Source organism: Triturus cristatus, chromosome 1_2 (genome assembly GCF_964204655.1).
Source record: "Triturus cristatus chromosome 1_2, aTriCri1.1, whole genome shotgun sequence".
In the NCBI taxonomy this organism is placed as follows: domain Eukaryota; kingdom Metazoa; phylum Chordata; class Amphibia; order Caudata; family Salamandridae; genus Triturus; species Triturus cristatus.
In genome coordinates, this window is record NC_140580.1 from 96,407,697 (window position 1) to 96,421,493 (window position 13,797).

A 13,797-nucleotide genomic window follows, 5' to 3' on the forward strand; every position below is an offset into this window, starting at 1 on the left:
CCCCGCCACTCCTGGCACTAACACTCATGACCCTGGTGATTGAGACCCTACATATGGGACACAACACGTGACACTCCCCTGGACACATTGCTGCTGGTACAGGTCCGCATCTGGCATGACGGGTGGCATTCGTAGGGAGGGCGGACGGGTTAGGCCTCACTAGACAGGCATGGGGCCTCACTTGCTGGGAATCGCTACAAGGCATTGGCCTTGGGGTGCTGTGTGCGACTATGTGCTTTCTGATGCTACACGTACACTATGACTGCTGTCCTTGAATGGTGGGTTTGGTACAACAAGTGTACTTCGAGTAACAGTCCTTCAGATACCTGTGGTTGATGTACGCTGCCTGCCCCTTGGGTTGTTGGCTAAATAGCTGTGTGCACTACTGGGAATTACTAAGCCGAGTGTGCATGGCATCTGTCACAAGCCGAGTCTTCCCGCAGCCCATATCTGCATAGTCTCTCTGGGATGTAATATGCTCTGTTCAAATGCTTGAAGTGGACGAGCCTGTGTCTACCGTGTAGTGATATGCGTTGGGTGCTGGTACAACAATAGGATCACAGAGTCATTTATTTCCATTTGCAAGTTACTAAGCTGCCGGCCCTCAGCGTTGTAGGCGTGAGGCTGTGTTGAACTGAGACTTTGTAAATAAAGGTATAAAAAAAAACTAGCAATTGCTGCAAGGCATTAACAAACTTGTTCCACGTTAAACAAAACTGTGACAAGAAAAAAAAAAAAGTTTTAGGTCATAAAAAGGTACCTAAACGTCAATGTTGAGACTATAGAATAATTCTTCCAAAGAAGATTAAAAAATATTGACTGTAATAAAAGAGCTGGTGTTAAGAGATATTCCACTTATTCCTGGTACTTTGAAAGACGAAACACACTGTATTAAACTTGATGAAATACTATCTTTCAACTTTAGCGGATGCCTATGTATTCATTCAACAAAGATACAACCAATTTATAATAATAATGTAACACTACCAAACCCATGCTCAGTCTCATTTTGATAAGAAACACAATCTTAACTGGTAGAGCTACTCAACACAACCTAATTTTTACACTCCTAATTAATTTGTGACCCATTTTTCCATATTTGCGTTCTATAGTATTTCCAGGTTTAGTGAGTTGTGCATCATATTTTAAACATCGCTTGATTCAATGGACAGTAATCCCCAGCAACTAGAATTATAAGATCCAGTGTTTGCTGTATTTTCCATTGTCTTATTTTCTACACTTGCCACATAATCCAACATCTACTGTATGAAAATTCAAATAAAAGCAGTTCAATCAAAAGAACTTTCACCACTGAACCATCAATACGGACACTGAATGTAAACTTTTGGCATCGTACTCTGTGTGTGAGGCCCAACAAATGTTTCTAACTAGGTCACCTACCACACAGCTACTCTGAATCGCATGAACAATGAAACAGATTTAGATTTTGAGACAGGAATTTTAGCTTTTTAAGTTTGGGTCATATTAAACCAATGAACTAAGCCCCCGTTACATCTATGAAGATCACAAGCCATCTTGACTTCTGGCACAAACTGAAAAACTGTTAATTCCTAATGGCTGAGACTGTGTCTCATCTACAGTATGCGTTCTGGCATAAGTGGCAATAGTCCATACCTGCAACTAGCTGCCTAACATACAATATATGACCACTTTTTACCTGCGATCTTTTGACATAATGACCAACATACACAACGTTTTCTACTGGAATAATATCCCTTCTTTTTGTAAGGCAACAAAGTTTTCTCAAGAGAGGTGCACTGCAAATATAGTTAAAGAAAATGGCTATGAAGCTACGGGTCTGCCATAAAAAAAATTATTACCTGTGGCATTGAAGCAGGAGCGCTGTGGTACAGTTGGCTGGGTGCTGAAAAGTTTGGCGGTTGTGAGGGGTGGCTGGGCACCTGGCCAGGCACCTGTCCATGTTGGAGCTGTGGAGGAGTTATATAAGGGTTGGCCCGGCTGCTCAGGTTCGTGTGGCGATAGGGATTATACCCATGCTGGGTTGTCCCTGTAGAGGTCATGGCAGAGGAGGGAGCTACATTTTGAGGGAAGCTCTGGGATACAGTTGAATATGTGCCAGTCCCTAGCTGAGGAACTGAAGGCCCTCCCAATGTAGGTGGCATGCTGGGAACTTGTGATGCAGGAATACTCTGTCCATTGAATGATGCAGCAGCCATAGATGTGGGTGCTTTAGAGAACGGTGTGTTTGTTACAGATGGGCCTGCTGTCACCAAAGGTGGCTGACCAATACTTGCAAAAGGGTCATTGTTGCCAGGCGCCTGGGAGAAGTAGCTAAAAGTTGGTGGTGCATGGGTGCTGGCAATAGAGGTCTGACCCAGGAAGCTGTCCTCCTCTCCGACTTCTGTAACATCATCTGAAACAAAACATATAAGAGCAAATTAAGGTATTTAACATGGTTAATCCATCGAAAAGGCTTTTCATAACACTCATTCCTGTACTTTCTTTGATTTGGAATATCAATAGATAACACTTACAATTAACTATTAGAAGTAAGAATTCCTCATGAGGCATGTTCATTTAAAAAAAAGCATTTTGTGCAGCTTCTTGTCCAGGTTGTAACCCTATTGATGGAAGCCAAGGACAGCCAAACGCTAAAAAAGGCAAATGCAAGGGTGTTTCAACCCACTGCTTAAACAGAGTTCTGGAAGTTGCTCCTTCATGTTATCAGAAACAACAATCCATCCTATGTATCTGAATGCATAATCCCGAATTCAGTGGTTTGGAGTCTAACAGTCATAAATTGAGAACACAGAAAATCAGCTTAGGTGCAACAGTATGCAGACTAAACAGATGGGAGTAGACTCATCCATCTGAACAGGCACTTGAATCTTATTTCAAAATAGATGTGCCTTAATACCATAACTTACATACACCTCAGCAACCATAAAAAAAGTGCTTCTAATTTACAATAGTGTTGAAGTAAGCTTAGATAGATCACAACTTTTTAACTAATTGAACCAAAGAAAAAGTAACAACTGTACCCCAGTTGCCGGCATGTAGAATAGACCAACCATTGAAACTACCCAGTAGCACTCTGCCAAAGCACAGTTACACTATAAAGTCACCATTCGTCTTCAGAGCAGCAAGCTATGGTGAAACAATTACCCCACATTAAACAACCCGGTGTGCGTTCAAGCATGACTAAATAGTGTGTGTTCATTACCATCACAATAAAGGCCTGGCAATGCGGTGTTGGGTCCGCCCTGCCAAAATTGTGGTCGGACTGCCCATCAGATTAGGATTTTCCTCAGGTCGGGCAGGCTGATTTTTGGCGTTCCTACGTCGGTGCCTCAGAGAATGGGCTCCGCAATAGGAATGTCCATGCCGTGCAGGAACTGGGGTGCATGCAGACAGGGGTGCCTCCCTGCATGTATCCCCATGGAGAGGAGGCACAGGGAGACCTAAAGGGCCCCCTTGGTTTCCTCTCCGACACGGTGTTCATTGAGCAGGAAACTCTATGACACTGAGAGTTTAAAAGTTACTGAGCTCAAACCAGACAACTATCCATTTTGAATGAACACAATAGTTAAACTGTACCTACTGGATATGGCATTTATTTTCATTTGACCCTTCACAGAATTCTTCGCGTACAAAGTGGGCAAGAATGCAATCCTCCAAAAATAGAAAATCCCCAAGAGAGAAGTCTCAAGAGTGGAAGGAGGCCAAGTAATTAGGCTTGGTGGAGGCTAAAGAATCCAAACTTTGAATCAGCAGGTCAAGACAGGAGGTGGTGTGCACCAAGGTAGCACAGGATATATTCGGCTGAAGGTATTGTCAATAAGACTTGCAAGTAGGATATAGCATCAGACCGGAAAGTTGTCAATCTAAGTCAGTCGAGCCAACACTTGGGCAGAATCTCAAAGCCACCAATCATCCAGCATGAAGGTGTTGAGAAATTAGATGGGCACTAGCTGGTGCAATCAGTATAATAGACAAGGGGGTTCAGGAGGAGCCAATCTTCTGTGCAGTGGAGAAATTAAGTGGAAAAAAATTTGTCAAATGTAAGCTAATCTACTTTAACCAGTAATGTTAAGTCACTGTCTGACGGGCCCTTGTCTATGTGCCAAAGCCTCGATGAACACCCTAGGCAATAAATGAACGCAGGCCATGTAAAAACTGTATTCGATTCCACTTGTTCATTTTCATTAAGGAAGTGTCCGCAAGGTACATCCAGCAAAGCTGTGCTTTGAACTTCTTTCTGAAAGACAGTTGGTAAGTTGTTCTGGGGATAGTTACACAGAGAACATTTTACAGCAAACAGTCCTTGGACTGTGTAGTATTCCACTCCTTTCAAGCTGTAGCAAGTTCAGGGGTGCTGTAAGTTTCAGCTGAATTGGTATCACTTAATGACAAAGCACAGTGGACAATAAAGCTGAGTAAAGCTATGGAGATGGCACAGACGTTAAATGGAAGCCAGAACAGTTGGAGATGGGTGCTCCAGTCCTGCTTCCAGCTACTGACCTTGCTGAGGTATTCCACATGAATTTTCAGAGGGAGATTGATCAACATGGAATTAGGTAAGACATGCGCCGACTGCTTATCTAGGGTGGGCATCTAGAACAAATGAGACAAAATTCTGTGCATAATGCAGCAAATATTTTACACTTTTCACTAGGATGGTTAGAAAGGAATTCTTTAACATTCCCAAACACATTATGGAATATGATTTCTGGACAGTTTACATAAGCAATGCAGACATTTTTTTTACACCAACACGGTATTGTTTAGGCCTCCATCTCAGTACGATAGATCAGGAAGAACCATGATGCTTTTTGAAAGTCAAGACTCAAGCTACACAAAAACAGAAATGGCACCGTTTAAACTGTGCACTGCTACACCAAATGCCATTTCTGCTCATATCATACCAACGAGTCATCCCTTCAAGGAAAAATCAAAACACATGCATTGATCACTTGGCTTTAGGCATTTGTGTGTTTATTTCAAAACGAGCATAGAGAACCAAGATATATGGGTGCAAAAGTTACCTTTAGCCTGCATCTTATTTGAAAAACAAGTGAGGTAAAAAGTCAGGCAGAAAGGTGGGCACTTGAGAAATGAATCCGCTTTTTGTTAATTTGGAGTGCAAAGTTAATTCCTATATATAGGGAGTGAAGCCAGGTTAAAAGCACAGTGGAGATATACTTATCCAACAGAGCTGTTGATAGTTATTTCTTGCTTTCTAAATACTAGGCTGTTGAACAATTACATCAGGAGAGAGCTTCAGCATCTACAAAACTGATTGTCTTGAAAGCAAATTATATTTGCACATTGTGGAGTTGAGACCACAACTATGTAATCTACATGCCTACCACTTGGAAATCTCCAAAAGCCTAATATTTCTAGTGACTTCATAGAGTCATGGCTGATCGTTTTTGTGTTTTGCATGAAACCATGATGCCCAGCCATACAAGAGAGGTACCCAATCACATGAGGATCCCGCTATGTATCCTTAACTGTGGAGTCTGAGGAGATGTGGGTCCTTCGTCGAGAGACAGGGTATAAACCCTACTAACGCTTGTTTGACATTTCATTCTGGTCAGATTTTCATACATCTCCAAGACGTCACCACATCCTCTGTAGGCAAATGCATGTGCTCCACCGAATATCTCCAAAACATAATATAGCCATCTCCAAAGATGACTATGCATGTGCTCTTGCTCATCTTTAATGGTGATCTTGACCTACCTGATTACCTTAATGGGTTGTCTCTAATGCCTCCAAACACAAGTAGTGTTTAGTGGCCGAACCCACACCCTCAAAAGCATGTTCCCAAAGGATCCGAGTCTGTCTTTCATGGAAGTGCTCATACCTTCAGATCATTCATGACATGCAGTGCAGTGCTGTTTCTGTAATACCAAGACATTTTCTTTGCAGCAACAATATTCCATAAAAGGTTGCTCAGTTGTGTAAGGGAAATAATGAAACAAGTTCATTTAAGTCCACAGACGGATATAATTATGGATATTGTCTCTTTGTATGGGCTGAACACTGACTCCTTTTTGTCTAATACCTTAGAATCTGGTTTTAATTAACGCTAGTCCAGCACTGCAAAACGAGTACGTACAAATGGCCTAGTTCACAAAGTAATTCGAAAACCATAGTTGGACAGATACCCATGTGACATGTTTTACGACAAAATTCATGTTGATAGTGACAACATGTGAATTTTTACTCATTTTATTCATTCAAAATGTTACACCTAAGGCTATGTTTTTTTGTTTGTTTTAGATTGTGAAGCATAATGTTGTTAGGTCGAACCTACCAGACAGTGCAGCTGGATGGTTGAAAGAGAAATACTGTGAGCTTACCAAGAACATAAATGGGCTCGCAGCTGGCACACATTGCTTCCGCCTCTGGTTTTCAAATAAAAAATGCCTTTGCGCTTTTTTTTTCCTTTATTTCTTTATCAACCCAACTCGAATTAGTAAATTGAAATAAAACGGCGGTGTAATTTTGTAAATGCACAAAATGACGTGCGGCCATGTTAAAGATTTTTTTTTTCTTCAGTCCTGCTGCACAGCATTGGAGCTGTTGTGTGCTATCCCTAAATACTATTGGCAAAGCCAGTAGGTCCAAAAGGTGAGTCATACTGGCTTTGCCAAAGCTTGTTTTCCAATATAATTTAGGACCAGCCAGATTATATTGATTAAACCAGCACACTAACTAGACATGACTTAAGCAGCCACAGAACAGAGTCTACAAATCTCAGATTGCATTTAAAATGAAAGGTCATAAATGGAAAATTGTGTGCTTGATGACGTGGGGGGGTCACCTGGTAATCTCATAAATATGCATGACTAATTATGCGTAGAGACGTCTTTGCGTTCACCAGGGCGATTCGGAAAAAAACGGTCTTGAACGATGTATAGCATTTCCCGAGCTGATCCTTACTCGCAGGTGCAATTATTCCTTTAGAAAAATGTTTTTATATATTCACAGCACGGTTGCTGGATGTCCAGAGCATTATGCTCCTCGCCTTAAATATTGCAACTGTGTCGCAATTCTAAGTAACATGTGTGTTGTAATCTCCCGTGTCCCTTCCCCCCCTCACCCTCCTGCCCTGGGAATTGGTACTGCCCTGTTTTAGAACCTTGGTAGAAGAAGTTGACTGTAGAACGTTGGTGTGTGGAGGTTGAAGCAGGACGTAAGGATCCTACTTGAATAAACGCTTCATTTCTTCACCTTCCATTGGCGTTATATTCTTGTATACTTAACATTTTGGCGACTATGATGGGATAACTAGAAGTCCTCCGGCTATGTTGTCCATGCTCCAAGTGCTTCCCTCTTCCAGCACCACAGTCCAAGCAGTCCAACTTCCATGAATAGCGATCCCAAAAGTGCAAGATTACGCAGATCACCTATTTGGCAAGCCGGTTATAAGATGTAACTCATTTAGTATATTTCTCTCTGGTTTCCTCATATGTCATACAATTCCTCTTTAGTTAGACTTGTTGTCAATTATGTATCATATTACACTTATATTTTCTCCTTTGTAATTTCTTATTACTCATCTATTTCCCTTTTACCATGGTTTCGGTTATCCTCCTTTTAGTAGGGAGGTGTGTTGTAATCTCCTGTGTTCCTTCCCCCACCCTCCTGCCCTGGGAATTGGTACTGCCCTGCTTTAGAACCTTGGTAGAAGAAGTTGACTGTAGAATGTTGGTGTGTGGAGGTTAAAGCAGGACGTAAGGATCCTACTTGAATAAACGCTTCATTTCTTCACTTTCCATTGGCGTTATATTCTTGTATACTTAATGTGTTATGTCTTTCAACTAAGACATGCTAGTAAACAAACCTGCTCATCAGAGCTGAGCTCATTAGCCCTCCTTCATGTAGAATGGCCCAGAAATAAAGTGTGGGAACATGTATTACCTTCTTTACTGCTACTAAAGGTAACTCACAAAATAGAACGGTGCATAAAACAAGACTATGTAATAACGGTCAATACAATAACATGCAACAAAAAACGTAACATCGTAATAACGTACAAAAGCGCAATATCCTGCGGATTCTGATTTACACCTGCAATAATGCTGTCACGTGGAAAGAACTTCTGAACTCCGGGGAAGCTTACCGTGTCAGAGCTTCCCATGACTTCTTTGAATAGTCTATGAGTTGCACAAAACCAGAAATCCACTCTAGACAATGTTAAACATATGGACGTAAATGTGCAATATTTTTTAGCAATTGGGCACGAAATCATAAACAAATTTCTGAATTACTTGTAACTAGAAAATGCATGTAGAAGATAAAAACTAAAATCTTATTTATGTCCATCTACAATCACTTGTGTTGACACCTTCTGAATTAGCCTAAAGATTTTTTTTTTATTTAGATCGTAGGCCCGGAAAAAGGACTGACCGTAATCAATTCGGGATAGCAACTGAACTCTGGTGAAATACATTCCTGTCACGTGAGCATTTTTACAAAACACAGCTTTGGCGTCAAGGCCCATAGATAAGGCAAACTTGAACCTTAGGTTTATCACCTATGGAACTGGGCAATTGCTGAGAGCCCGAGATCTTCTTTTCCTCCCACTGCCACCATCTCAATCTGTTGCGAGTTCAATATCATTCAGTTTGCTCTCCCTTGAATTGTGCACGTGAAGCATACAAGCTATAAAACATCAGGTCCCGGTACCAACAGCTCCTTTATTTTTGAAGATACTGGGCGTGCTACAAACGCCCCCCCAAAAACTCACTGGTATGCCCCTGATCTCACCAAGTACCTCCACTGCAATGACAACAACCTCCTCATAACCCACTGACACCCCACAGACATCCCTAGACTACCAGTGGTTATGCACATACCTCTTAATCTCTCAAAATGCGTCACTTTTTTTCACCAAGTCCCACAGTATTCTAGGCATTCCTAGGTCCATCCCATCGGCTATAATGTGCTCAAGACTTCCATCCCTACGCCGATAGAAAGTTGATGAATAGTATAAACTCTCACTCCAACTGAATGAGCTTAATGTTAGTAAGCCCGAAAGGTGCACCCCATCACCTACCGATAACACCCTTAATCGTGCGACACTAAATTTAACAAAATTCACAGTGGTAAACCATCGAGGACGTCACTGACACTCATTAAGGTCTGAATGTGTTGCCCCCCACTAATCTCTTCCCCCTTCCGTCTCCCTTTCTAACAATGCCTTCCAGGGCTCACCTGAGACAAGACCCGCACGACTCACGGGGATGAAAGGCACGCTGAAGCTGAGGTCTGGGGGTCCAGAGCTGAAGAGCAAATTAGTGCCGCTGCTGACGCCTGCTCTCCGGTCCGCCATGGCAGCCCTCCTGACTGCAGCAAATATTCCACGTCTCCCTCAGACAGTAGCACAACCAGGAACCGGATTCAGCCCGGGAAACGCCCATTCACATCATACCAACCAATCACAACCTTACATTTGAGGCTGTTTCCAAAGCCTCTGTCGGAACAAGCGTTACAAGCCTCGCTTTCAGGGAGCTGTCAAAAGGAAAAGAGAAACTTAACGGAGGCCATAGAAACAAAAGGAAAGACAAGTAAATAGAAAGGAATGACTTGGGTAGACCAAAAGATCAAGGAGTTCTCTTTTTTGAACTAGCCTAGACACAGATTTACATATGCGTTAAATCAACAGACCTACGGTGAACACTGTTGTAATAACGAAGATAGCGGATAACAGTAAAAACGTAGAGGTCGTTTATTCAAGATACAAATACAATTAGACCTCATCCACAGGAACGCACCACAAAGCAGCTGCTGGGCTCGCAGTCCTCAGTCAAGTCTCCTCAACCGCCCCAATCTCCTAGGTTACAGAATCACTCCATGGAGCAATTCTATAACCTAGGATACCACATCACCTCCTTACTTATAACACACAAACAAGTAAAGTAAAAAAAAACTAAAAAATAAAACAAAAGGAGAACAAAATATAAGCCTAAGCATTATAGTGAATGACTTCACCCATATCAACAACAAGCTAACTCATCATATTAGACATAGTCTCTAAAACGAATAGGTTTACGCATTACACGTTTGGGTCTGATCTGCACTCCATCAGATCCACATTTCTTAGTTTTCAAAGTGGTAGAACCAGAAACAGGTTTAATTTTTGAACCTAAAGTAACAGATTCAGGCCCATAAGGACACTTAGAAACTCTGTTTAGATTCCAAATCCTATTGTCATCAGTCTTGACAGCATTTTTAAACAATCTCTTAACTTGACAAGGCATGTTAAATTTTGAATGTTTTACGTTTACGCCTTTTCTTGGAGATTTAATTCTTACCCAATCTCCTATTGCAATCTTAGTCTCCTTAACTGCCTTTCTCACATCATACGCTATCTTTGATTTCAATTTTTTAATTTCCTCTTTGGTTTCCCAACCTAGGGGAACACAAACATCCTTATCAACTTTTAATCTTTTCTCAACGAGCCAACCAGGACTAACCTCACAACAAGGTAATCTTCCTTTAAACAAACAGAAAGGTGAGACCCCTGTACTAGAGTGGAGAGTCAACCTGTATTCCCTCACCTTCTTTCTCAATCCTTCCACCCAGTTAGATTCGCAATTCATAGACAACTGAAGACTTTCTTTTAAAACCTTAATAAAGCGTTCAACAATTCCATTAGACTCTGGATGATAAAGAGAAGCCTTTTTATGCCTAACACTTCTCTCTTTAAGAAACTCTTCAACTTGCTTAGATGTAAACTGCACCCCATTGTCCGTAAGGAGAGTGGACGGAAATCCTTCTCTCTCAAACAATTCTTCTAAGAATGTTATCACGTCACCAGACTCAATCGAATTCACTACGTTTATTTCAGGCCAGCGTGAAAACATGTCCAAACAAACAATCACATATCTGTCCACTGAACTGACTTTTACAGGGCCTAGAATATCCATTGAAATGTCAACCCACGGACCAATTGCCCTTTCTCTAACAACCATAGGTTGAGTTTTGTACTTTAATACCTTGTCACTTGTTGCACAATCCAAACATTCTCTAACTTCCCTTTCAATCATTAGATCCATCGAAGGCCACCAGAAACTTTCCCTTACTCTCTCTTTAGTTTTAGAAATGCCCATATGACTGGAATGAGCCCTTTTTTTTAATCAAAATTAACCTCAGATCTTCAGGAGGAACTAATTTACTCCCTCTCATGAGTAAATCATCAATAATAGAGAGTTCATTGCGAACTTCCCAAAAGCTCATTAGATCAGCCTCAACTTTATTTTTTACCACCCAACCTTCTAAAACCATTTTCATGACTTTTTGCAAACACGCATCTTTCTCCAACGGAACTTTCCACTGTGTTTCTTGAATCACTCCTCCAGTAACCAAACACACCTTAAAGTCTTCTTCAAGCTCCTCACCAGCAAAGCTTTCCTCTAAAGGATCTCTATCACACACCGTTTCATCAACCAACCTTGAAAGACAATCTGCTTGTAAATTACTAGCACCTGGAATATAATTTATCTGAAAATCAAATTCTTGCAAGGCAATGACCCACCTACGTATGCGACCTGAAATCTGATCTACACCCTTTTTTGAAAAAACCTCCTTAAGTGGCTTATGATCCGTTTTTATCTCAAAACTTCACCCCCAAAGAAATGTTCTAAGTTTCCTTACCGCCCAGAAAACCCCTAAAGCTTCCTTTTCAATGACAGAGTAACCAATCTCAGCACCACGCAAGCTTCTAGAGATAAAAGCAATTGTTCTGTAAACACCTTCTGATCTTTGCAACAATACACCCCCTAAACCTCTCGAACTCGCATCAGTCATGACAATTACATCATCACCCACATCAAAACTCCCAAGGTCCGACGCATTCTTCAAACTGGATTTGATGTCTAAGAATTCTTTTTCGCAAACACTTGACCAAAGAAATTCTGTGTTCTTTTTTAACAAGCACCTTAAAGATAATGACCTTTGAGCAAACTTAGGAATACATTTGTTATAAAATTCAGCCATACCTAAGAACTTAACCAACTCCTCTCTATTCTTTGGAGAAGGTAACTTTTCTATTGTGTCAACCAACATTGTTTTTGGTTGAATTCACAGTTGAGCCGTGCTCAGTTTTTGGCGGTTTTTCTGCAGAGCGGAGGCAGAGACAAAGACGCAGACAAAGACGGGGATGGAGACGGAGATTGCACGGGCCGGCGTCAACTTTCCCCGGGACTTGTGGATAGCGCAGAGATCATTGGAGCGGAAGAGCGGAAGAGCGGGAGAGTAGCGGAGCAACGATAGAACAGAGGTGAGCCGGCGGCTTGATTTTGTATCTGCACGGCCGCCGCTGCAGCCTCTCGTCCCCCGGCTCGGATCCGGATCCTTCCGCAGCGCCACGCCCGGCAGCGCCACGCCCGGCAGTCATTGCAGTTGTGGGCTGCGGTCCTGAAGGCTGTTGTTTGTGCATTCTGCGGAGCATACCAAGGGGTTCAAGGAAAAAACATTGAGGAGCCCAGGCCCAGGCCCAATTTTCCTCGTCCCCTCGTCCTCTCGCCCCCTGCAACAAAAAAGGCTCATGTAACAACCTACCTGCTCCCCGCTAGAGAACCTCCCACCCCGCTTGCCTAGTGCTGTCAGTCTGCCAAGGGTCTAAAGGAACCGCTTTCAGCAATTTTCTCATCGACACCAACAGTTGAGGCTAGCAAATTACCAACCCCCATCGTTCCACACAAGGTATCACCTCCCAGTATCAAGAGTGGGATTGACATCAAAAACGATGCAACGGGGTCTCAACCCTTGCAGCCTCAGCCTCAGCTAACTTTTACAAACCATCCAAACCAGGCCACAGCGACAGTTCAAGTGCATCATACCAAAACTCCCATAAAGGCGACGGAATTAACAAAGAGCACAGGAAAAAAGGAAAGCATACAAGACCTGTCAGTTAATGCAAAACAAGATAATCGGAGCAGATCAGCTTCACTGGCAGTGAAAAGCAAAGAAACGTCGCCTGTAAGGGAATCCAAAAGCTCCAAGGAGGACAGCTCAAAACCCAGCAAATTACAATTACTGTCCTTCCAAGTGTCTGACCCTTGGCATAATTCGCTCGCTTCAAATTCCGATTGCCAACTTGAGGAATTGATGGAATTATTATCAAATAATATTGACTGCCAAGAGCCAGCTCCTAATTCTGAACTGGGCAATAATGACCATCAGATAAGCCCAGGCATAGTGGTTTCGACTCCCTGCAACAAAAAGCAAAAAAGGCTAATCCTGGATGACAGTGGTATTATGCCAAGAAATCAAAATCTTCAAAACCATCTCTGCCAAACAGCGCCAATTACAATCTCGTCAGTGTGCACGATGGACCCAGTCCCGGAGCCAGACGAGACGCAAAATTGGTACAAAGATCAGCCATCGAATCCTTCTAATTCATGGGCCCAAACCCTCCTAGGCACTCTTGACCAAGCAATAAAGGTGCTGAATTATCAATCTGACAAACTGGAGGTTCAGATTGACCTCATCAACCTAATTGCAGGCCACATTTCTGGAATAAACACGAAATTGGATAATCTGTCTTCCCATTTGATTAACAGAGAGAAATCAGAAGCCCGTGTTGTGAACGAAAAACTCCAATTCAGTTGTGGTTGTGGGAGCATTATTGAAAAACTAGCCAGTCTCCCGGACACACTACAAGACATCCTAGAGGAGGTTAAATTAACCCGAACAAGCAATCCTGGCAAAAAAATTTACAACAAGCAAGTTACGTTAACCTCAAACACTAACGACACGTCAGGAGACGCTAAAAGCAATCTATCAGAAGCTCCAGGG

General features: G+C 42.2%; 1 protein-coding gene across 1 annotated transcript in view; it reads right to left on the bottom strand.

The window, feature by feature from the left end:
- Positions 1-9,402, bottom strand: part of SEC23IP (SEC23 interacting protein) — a 339,277-nt gene extending 329,875 nt beyond the window's left edge. Inside the window, exons 1-2 of the mRNA XM_085602809.1 lie at positions 9,211-9,402; positions 1,842-2,395 (exon numbers count right to left, since the gene is read on the bottom strand). Coding sequence (XP_085458935.1) covers positions 1,842-2,395; positions 9,211-9,328 — 672 coding nt within the window. The 5' untranslated portion in view covers positions 9,329-9,402. The remainder of the gene's footprint in view (positions 1-1,841; positions 2,396-9,210) is intronic.
- Positions 9,403-13,797: the final 4,395 nt, after the last annotated feature.